This window comes from Lolium perenne, chromosome 2 (assembly GCF_019359855.2).
Source record: "Lolium perenne isolate Kyuss_39 chromosome 2, Kyuss_2.0, whole genome shotgun sequence".
Classification (NCBI taxonomy): Eukaryota; Viridiplantae; Streptophyta; class Magnoliopsida; order Poales; family Poaceae; genus Lolium; species Lolium perenne.
The window spans coordinates 293,957,025-293,965,781 of record NC_067245.2 but is presented as its reverse complement, the minus strand read 5'-3'; the positions used below and the strand labels follow the sequence as shown (position 1 = coordinate 293,965,781).

General features: G+C 49.8%; 3 protein-coding genes across 3 annotated transcripts; 2 read left to right on the top strand and 1 right to left on the bottom strand.

Annotated features, from left to right (window-relative positions):
• Nucleotides 1-296: 296 nt before the first annotated feature.
• On the top strand, nt 297-2,634 carry LOC127336217 (zinc transporter 3). Its single transcript, XM_051363011.1, has 3 exons — nt 297-969; nt 1,507-1,656; nt 2,220-2,634. The coding sequence occupies exons 1-3, from the start codon at nt 346-348 to the stop codon at nt 2,523-2,525; spliced, it is 1,080 nt and encodes a 359-aa protein (XP_051218971.1). The 5' UTR covers nt 297-345; the 3' UTR covers nt 2,526-2,634.
• A 735-nt stretch (nt 2,635-3,369) lies between these two features.
• LOC127336218 (uncharacterized) lies at nt 3,370-4,673 on the bottom strand. The gene is made up of 3 exons (XM_051363012.2): nt 4,510-4,673; nt 3,961-4,077; nt 3,370-3,860 (listed from the first exon to the last, which is right to left on the bottom strand). The coding sequence occupies exons 2-3, from the start codon at nt 4,055-4,057 to the stop codon at nt 3,634-3,636; spliced, it is 324 nt and encodes a 107-aa protein (XP_051218972.1). The 5' UTR covers nt 4,058-4,077; nt 4,510-4,673; the 3' UTR covers nt 3,370-3,633.
• A 104-nt stretch (nt 4,674-4,777) lies between these two features.
• LOC127336215 (pentatricopeptide repeat-containing protein At1g79490, mitochondrial) lies at nt 4,778-7,422 on the top strand. Its single transcript, XM_051363010.2, has one exon. It carries the CDS (start codon nt 4,826-4,828, stop codon nt 7,154-7,156), a length of 2,331 nt encoding a protein of 776 aa, XP_051218970.1. The 5' UTR covers nt 4,778-4,825; the 3' UTR covers nt 7,157-7,422.
• The last annotated feature ends 1,335 nt before the right edge of the window (nt 7,423-8,757 follow it).

The following is an 8,757-nucleotide window of genomic DNA, read 5'->3' as shown; positions in this document are numbered from 1 at the left end:
CCAGATTTCAGAGAGCTGAAGCTGATGATCATGGATGAGAACAAGTTTCAACATAGCTTGCGGATCTGTATGGAAAACAAGTCTCGAAAGTGCAGAGAATCCAGTTTACGGATACCATGTCGTTCGAGTATCAAGCATCAACGACACTTTGCACCGAGGTCAGTGACACATGGCCATAGGGGACTTTGGAAGTATCAGACCCCACCTGGACAAAGGACAACAGCTCTCATCACCGCAACCCTTCCTATATAAAGTACCCACAGAATTGGTTCCATCTATCTATCTCCCTGCAGGCCACACTAGAATAGACAAGGGGAGACGTCACATTCAGACATAATCAGCACCATGTTGGCTATCAAGCATACCTTGCAAGTGCTTCCATGGCTCCTCTTGTTTGCGCAGCAGGCTGCAGCCAGCGGCGGCTGCGACTGCACTACAGCCACGGACGGGGCGGACAAGCAGGGCGCGACGAAGCTGAAGCTGGTCGCCATCGCGTCCATCCTGACTGCGGGGGCGGCTGGCGTACTGGTGCCTGTGCTTGGCCGCTCCATGGCCGCGCTGCGCCCTGACGGTGACATCTTCTTTGCTGTCAAGGCGTTTGCGGCTGGCGTCATCCTTGCAACCGGCATGGTGCATATTCTGCCAGCGGCGTTCGACAGCTTCACGTCCCCATGCCTCCACAAAGGTGGCGGCAGTAGGAACGGCTTCCCTTTTGCGGGTCTTGTGGCGATGACTGCAGCAATGGCCACAATGGTCATAGACTCGCTGGCTGCTGGGTACTACAGGCGCTCTCACGTCAGTAAGGCACAACCTGTTGACAGCATCGACATACCTGACCATGCTGGAGACGAGGAAGGGAGGACCGATCATGTGCATACGCAGGGCCATTCACATGGTGAGGTGGTGATCATCAGCTCACCAGAGGAGGCTTCAATAGCTGACACAATCCGGCACAGGGTGGTGTCTCAGGTAAGAGCAGCCACTCAGTCTCATAGGAATCCCTGACCCTGGCAGGGTTGCTTTGTTCCACAGCTTCTTGTGTACCAGAAAAATAGTGAATCTGAAATTGACAAAGCATGAAAGTAACTTTCAAAAGAATCAAGCAATATATTAACTTGTGAACATGCAGATAATAAGATCAAGTAGTAGCACATAATGTTCCAAAATATCTCTCTAACAAAACGTTTATCAACAATGAACATCGCAAGCAAATACTAGTTCCAAGATAACAGTTTCAGGGTGAAACCAAAAGGCATAGTGGCATGTTAAAGAATTCTCCAAAATCACTTTTGCATCTCTTCAGAAACCTTTCCATAACACACAAATAAACAGGGACAGGGTAATGAGATCAATACCTATTCGACAGGTCTGGCATTATGTGCTTTACTTCTTTAAGACAAACTTTTCCTCTTCGAACTAAGAATTGAGTTCCTCCACACCTTGTTCTCCAAGTATTTTGAAGAACCAGTGAATCCCTCTTTAAATAACAAATATATCATCATGCAGGTTCTAGAGCTGGGAATCTTGGTGCATTCGGTGATCATTGGGGTGTCCTTAGGAGCATCTGTGAGGCCATCCACCATCAGGCCTCTGGTCGGTGCCCTTAGCTTCCATCAGTTCTTTGAAGGCATAGGCTTGGGTGGTTGCATTGTACAGGTACCTGCTTGTACTAAAACTAAGATACTAAGCTAATTTGTTTTGTCTATTTCTTTTTTAGACTAAGATACCAGGAAGCTACAACTTGCTCAAAAAGACAATTCCAAACCAACATATCAGAATAGTTATGACTCACAGAAGGGGAGGAAAACAAGAGACAAAGATAATATGGAGTTAAAATAAAACCTGATAATAACTTGAGACATTACAGGCATTAAACAACATTGATAATTTTCTTCCAAAAAAATCAACACAATGCATCCAAGAGCTATTGATCATTAAATCTTCAGGGAAGAACACAAAGTAACAAATATGGTCAGCAGATAGACTCTTATATGGACTAAGGACATACTCCCTCCGGTCTCTTTTAATTGACTCGGATTTAGTACAACTTTGTACTAAATTTGAGTCAATTAAAAAAGAATGGAGGGAGTACTATTTTGTCATAAGATAGCAAAGATGTTCAAGAAAACAAATAAATGATTGCAGAGGATAAAGAACTAATTGTATATAGTGCCACAGCAACAAAGGTTAACATCATTGATCTTTACTTCTCACTGCAGGCTAATTTCAAGGTAAGGGCAACCATCATCATGGCAACGTTTTTCTCCTTGACTGCACCTGTGGGCATTGTGCTAGGGATTGCAATTTCATCTAGCTATAATGTGCATAGCTCTACTGCCTTCATTATCGAGGGAGTCTTCAACTCAGCATCGGCAGGGATTTTGATCTACATGTCCCTAGTTGACCTTCTAGCAACAGATTTCAATAACCCAAAGCTACAGACAAACACAAAGCTTCAGCTGATGACATATCTTGCACTTTTCCTAGGTGCAGGGATCATGTCCATGCTAGCCATATGGGCATAGATCTCCATATTTCTACTAGTATTACTATGTCCTGCTAAAGTTGGAAGTATCCAGTGGAGCTCTCCATTCTATCAGAATAATAATCCATTGGTGCAGAATTGACAATTCATCCATGAATTTTCTATGTCTCAAAATAGGTTACTCTTGGATATTCTCCATTTACACAATTGTATGAGGTTGTATGAACGCCAACCATAAATCCTAAGTCATGTAAGTGATTAGTTATACAGCAGGTTTTGAACTTTCCATTTAGACAAGCCGAGTCCCACATGTCACACAATTAACAGAATCAGCAGGCACAGTTTTTCCATCATCCGGAAGCAACAAAACAGGCTAGTTTGTTTAGATCATTAGTAAGAAAATTCCTTTCCAGAATATTTGACAGGAGAATTCAAAGCTTCACCACAGATATAAATTTTCAATAAGATTTTAAGGTCTACACAATTTATCCGCAATTGCATATGCTCCTGGGAGAAAAACACATGCAACACACACAAGATTGAAGTGCTACTGGAGCTAATGATCCATGGTCACTCATATCTGGGATAGGATAAAGCTTCAGATAAGACTCAAGTCCTTCCCGAAATCAACGACAACATATCAAGATCCTATTTTGTTTCGTGACACAAAAACAATATCCATTGTTAAACAAAGACCTGTCTTATCCAGTTCCACTGATTGTTCACAAATACTCCTTATTTAAATAACTAAGAACAATTTAGCTCAACAGTAGCTATTCCCAAGAAATTCACTGTTTTGTTTATAAAATATCTAGTATATGATTGCATACAAAGGAAACAAGTTAGATAAATCTGCACAAAATATGTGCTAAGAATAACAGACATAATCAGTGAAAGCAGATTCTCGATTATGATCGCAAGAGTGACCTTTCTCAACATCGTAACAAAATTAACAAGTTGAACACAGTATCTACTGATAACTGGTACACAAGACTGATCATAATATACCTCCAGTTCTCAAAAATATCAGCAACCACATCCATCGAACTAAAAGGGCGCGCTTAATAGTACATAAGCACATAACACAACTGATTCCTGATAGCATGTGCATCAAGGGGACAAAAAACCAAGCTAAGTTGCCCTACTGCCTACTCCACCTTCCCCTTCCCATGGGAATCGTCACTCACTTGCGAAGATGTAGGCTGGTTGATGCTCGCTTTAGCGTTCGCCAGAAAGGTTGGATCAGGCTGCGGCTCTTGATGGGGAGTCTCCTTCATGGCCATGTATATGTAAAATCCGATCACCAGGTTGACCGAGATGACAGCGAGGAATCCACTGGCCAAGGTCTGCGCTGAGGGCGAAAGCTGGCCGACACCTGACCAATGAGTAAAACGTCATTCTCTTATAAATGTGTGTGCTTCAATTCTGTATAAAATACGAAGAACCGCGTAATGTAGAAGGGAAAGCAGTCATACCTGGAAAGATCTGGTGGTTAAATCCATAGACGATTGCAACTGGGACCATCCACATCAGCATGGATGTGACAGCGAACTTTGTGATCACTGTCGACATCGCTTCTCCTGATTGGAATGCTGATGCAATGGAAGATAATAAGGAACTATGAGTTAAACATACAGGATGCAGCTAACTGATGGGGAAGATATAACTCGGTAAGCTGGTTATGGTTTATAAGGCCGGTGATACGGATCAATGAATTTAGTGTCTAAATTTGGACTTAAATTCGGACGGAGGTAGTAGTATAAACTACAGACATATGCTTCCCCTAGGCTAAAAACTGTCGTTTGGGTACTTTGTGGCCTTTGCCTATGAACCTTGTTCGAAACCCCTAAAAAAAGAAAAGTTAGCCTTGCTATTGCTCGTATCCCATGCATGACAGTCGCTGTGGCATAAGATTACTGCCCATTCATCTAATCCAGGACCTAATTCCATCTCGGCGGTAGAAGCATGAACTCCAAGAACGCCCAAATTAATCACGGACTCCCAGAGAAGAGGATGAGACTTACTTGACTGCGGGGAGGATTTGGCGCGGACGACGCGAGCACGGCCTGCCCTCGCACCAGGTTAAGGAGAGACGGGTCAGGTGAGAAGGCGATCTGGAGATGCGCGCAGCAGGGACAATGAAGAACAAGCCAGAGAAGAAGGGAAACGATCTGGTTTGGTTCTGGCGTGCGGAGATGCGACTTTACTCGCGTGATTCTCATGGGCCGCGGGCCCTACCAGTTTCACATGTAGCTGGGGGCCCGCTTCTTGTATCGCAATTTCGCAACTAGTCCGAGAGACAGCCCAAGTGGAAGGGCCGAGACGCCGCCAAAAGAATCCATGCTCCTCCGCGCCGGCCTCCCCCACCTCCGCCGCCGGGCGGCGGCGCTGCCCCGCTCGCTCGCGCCACGCCGCCTCTCCTCCGACCCGCCGCCAGGCGCCGAGTGGACGGACACGGTCGACTACCTGGACGAGACGGGGGAGGTCCTCTCGTCCGCACCCGGTGCTCGCCCCGCAGTACCAGGCGCCGAGCCCACCATCCTCTCCGGCACCTCCGCGCACCCGCTGCCGCGGCCCGCCGCGGCGGCCCGCCTCGCCGCGCTCGCGCTGCGCCTCCGCTCGGGGCCCTCCCTCACCGCCGCGCTCTCCGCGCTCCCGTCCCCGCCGGACCCGGCCCTGCTCCTCCTCGCCGCCAGCTCCCTCCCGGCCTCCGACCCGGTCCCGCTCCTCTCCCTCGTCGCCTGGGCGCGCACCCAGCCCTGGTTCGCGCCCTCCGACGACCTCTCCGCCCTCGTCGCCGCGCGCCTCCCGCCGCCCACCCACTCCTCCGACATCCTCTCGCTCTTCGACGACGCCCTCGCGCACCCGGACCCCGCGCTCTTCCCCAGGACCCTCAACGCCGTCGTCTCCGCGCTCGCCACCCACGGCCTCCTCGAGCCCGCCTTCTACTGCTTCAAGCGCCTCCGCGACGCCGGCTTCCGGGGCCTCGCCACGCCCGCCTGCAACGCCCTCCTCTCGCTGCTGCTCACCAGGGGGCTCGCATTCAAGGCCTTCGAGGTGCTCGATGAAATGTCGGTCTGTGGCTGCGCGCTCGACAAGGCCACTTACGAGCTTGCGGTGCCTGCGCTGGCGCGCGCCGGCAGGATCGACGCCTCACGGAAGCTGTTTGATGAAATGAGACAGAGGGATGGGGTCGGGCCTGCGTCTCCGGCAGTGTACAGCACGATGGTGGACGTGCTGGCCAAGTCAGGGAGGCTCGACGCAGCGATGGGGATGTACAGGGAGATGGTGGCGGTGGGGCACAGGGTGAGCATGTCAGTGAGTACGGCCATGGTGGAGGGGCTCGTCAAGGCCGGGAAGCTCGATGCCGGGATGGAGCTTTGGGAGGAGATGAGGCGAGGAGGGCTCCGGCCAAGCTTTGGCTTGTACACCATGGTTGTCGAGGCGAATGCACGGTCAGGGAGGCTGGACGTCGCTGCCAAGTTGTTTGGAGACATGGAGAAGTCCGGCTTCTTCCCTACTCCTGCCACATATGCTTGTCTGGTCGAAATGCATGCTTCAGCTGGTCAGGTGGATATCGCAATGCGGATGTACCACTCCATGGCAAATGCAGGAACAAGGCCGGGGCTGAGCACATTTACAGCATTGCTGACGATGCTGGCAAACAAGAGGCTGCTGGATTTGGCTGCAAAAGTGTTGCTTGAGATGAAGGCATCAGGGTTCCCAATCGAGGTGACTGCAAGTGACATGCTGATGATTTACATCAAGGATGGTTCGACGGAGCTCGCACTCAAGTGGCTGCGGTTCATGGGCTCTGCCGGGATACGGACCAATAATTTCATCATAAGGCAGCTCTTTGAGTCTTGCATGAAGATGGGGCTGTATGACTCGGCACGTCCTCTGCTCGAGACTTATGTTGGTGCGGCGGCGAAGGTGGACATGATACTCTACACTTCCATCCTCGCGCACTTGGTTCGGTGCCAGGATGAGGACAGCGAACGCGCAATCATGAACATCCTGAGCGTGAGCAGGCACAAGGCGCATGACTTCATGTGCGGGTTGTTCACGGGGCCTGAGCAGCGGAAGAAGCCCGTGCTCTCCTTTGTCCGTGAATTCTTCCAGGGCATCGACTATGAAAATGAGGAGAGCGCGGCGAGGTACTTTGTGAACGTGCTCCTCAACTACCTGGTGCTCATGGGGCAGATGAACCGTGCACGATGCGTCTGGAAGGTCGCCTACGAGAATAAGCTGTTCCCCAAGGCCATCGTTTTTGACCAGCACATCGCCTGGTCCCTGGACATCCGGAACCTTTCTGTGGGAGCAGCGCTCATCGCGACAGTGCACACGCTCCACCGATTCAGGAAGCGGATGCTCTACTACGGAGTCGTGCCGCGTCGCATCAAGCTGGTGACAGGGCCGACGCTAAAGATGGTGGTAGCCCAGGTGCTAGCATCACTGGAGTCGCCATTCGAGGTAAGCAAGGTTGTCCTGCGGGCACCTGGGGACTCGGTGCTGGAGTGGTTCAAGAAGCCGATTGTGCAGCAGTTCCTGCTCAACGAGATACCGTCTAAGTCAGACGTCCTGATGCACAAGCTCAACGTTATGTTCCCTAGCTCAGCACCAGAGGTCCGGTCTCTGTCCCTCCCTAGGTCCCTTGGCATGCCACGGTGATGGTGCAAGTCTCTGTGCACAAACCGTAGCATACTGCATACTGTATACTGTAGTTTGTTGCCAAAGCGTGAGGATTCTCACTCTTCCCTCTCTGTTTGTACGTGTACACCAATGCAAAATTCAAATGCTTTATGGTACCATAATTGTTAGAGAAAGAGATAATGCAAATGTTTCCTGTAGTGAAGTGAGGCAGAGAGCTCACACATGTTTGTGGCATGTAATTATTGAATTTCATCTTATTTATATGAAAAAACAGATGTTACATACTGCATTGTTGTCTCCAATTCTTGTCGTCTCAGAGAATCCATTCTCATATCATAGTGTTACACAATACTTGTATACTCACGCTTGCTGCACAATCATATCAAGGTAGATTAAGCACAATCATATCAAGGTAGATTAAGCACAATCATATCACTTGCTGCATTTATTTGCACCAGCAGGGATCAGGTGCTGGATTTGGCCACTGGTCTCGCAGGTAGATATAAGCTACATAGCCGAGGCCAGCGAGCTGAAGGTGTTGCCGATGTCGATGACGAAGCGGTACCTGACATCGCCCTTGGCCAGGCGCCCATGGCCGCGTTCACCTCTACTGCTCCGATCACCTCCACGTCCGCAGTCACGCCATTCTCGGCAGCAAAGTTGAGCATCTCCCACGTCTCTCTGATGTTCGCCATGCAGCTTCCGGTCAGGCTCTTGCCGCCTGTTCGATCACGGTACAGATCGTCACAAAGATCAGACTAGGAAGACCGCCAGAGTGAGGTTGAAGAATGGGATTTGGTCGGAGCCGGCGCCTAGGCCTAGCTACTGGACAGCGGCATGGGACGTCGGTGGGGAATGTGCAATGCAGGCTGCTCCTTTTTTTTTTTTTTTTTTTTTTTTTGCGAAACAATGCAGGCTGCTCTCAGTCATTCCCCTTCCCCAAGTTCTGTCCTTTCATGTTTGCTTGACAAGGATCTAGTCCAATTTCGACTCTCGCCTTCCCCTCTTTCCGTTGGCATCCGTTGGACCTTGGGAGTAGAAGATCCCTGTTTTTGGTCTATCTTCGCGTCCTCCGGTGACGGGATTGTCCATTGTAGCGGTTGGTCATCACTGCAACTTCCTCATGTTTTGGTGGCATTGTGATAAGAAGTTAGAAGGCTTTGGGCGAAAGCCTTGCCCAGTTCATCCGGTGCTAGCGACGATGACACTCATGGGTGTCATTCCCCTCCTTGGAGGCTTCGATGTTGACCTTCTCTTTCTTACTTCATCATTGTCCTAGAACTTGTGTAAAACCCTAGACCCTCTGGGTCAGGCATCGACGACATTACAGTGTCGCCTCCTTCTTGAAGGTGTTGCCTTGAATTCCTTGACGAGTGTTGATGCTTCTGGCTAGTGGTCTTCATGCGGCTTGGAGTAGTGCGACATGAAGATGGTGGTGCAGGGACTCCGGTGAAGGTTTGCTCCCAATCCAGCGACGTTCCCCGGGGTCAAGTTATCTTGAGGATGAAGCCAACAAGCCGTTTGCTTCTAGCCGTGGTTCTTTTTTTTTTTAGTACCGTTCTCTTCTCTTTATGTGCTTTCATTGTAAGCTGGTCTCCCTAGTAGTGATACATGTTGTA

Coding starts and splice junctions, on each gene's coding strand:
- LOC127336217 (XM_051363011.1), top strand. CDS start 346: ATGTTGGCTATCAAGCATACCTTGCAAGTGCTTCCATGGCTCCTCTTG. Junction 970..1,506: donor GGCACAGGGTGGTGTCTCAG/GTAAGAGCAGCC, acceptor ATCATCATGCAG/GTTCTAGAGCTGGGAATCTT. Junction 1,657..2,219: donor TGGGTGGTTGCATTGTACAG/GTACCTGCTTGT, acceptor TTCTCACTGCAG/GCTAATTTCAAGGTAAGGGC.
- LOC127336215 (XM_051363010.2), top strand. CDS start 4,826: ATGCTCCTCCGCGCCGGCCTCCCCCACCTCCGCCGCCGGGCGGCGGCG.
- LOC127336218 (XM_051363012.2), bottom strand. CDS start 4,057: ATGTCGACAGTGATCACAAAGTTCGCTGTCACATCCATGCTGATGTGG. Junction 3,861..3,960: donor TAACCACCAGATCTTTCCAG/GTATGACTGCTT, acceptor CTCATTGGTCAG/GTGTCGGCCAGCTTTCGCCC.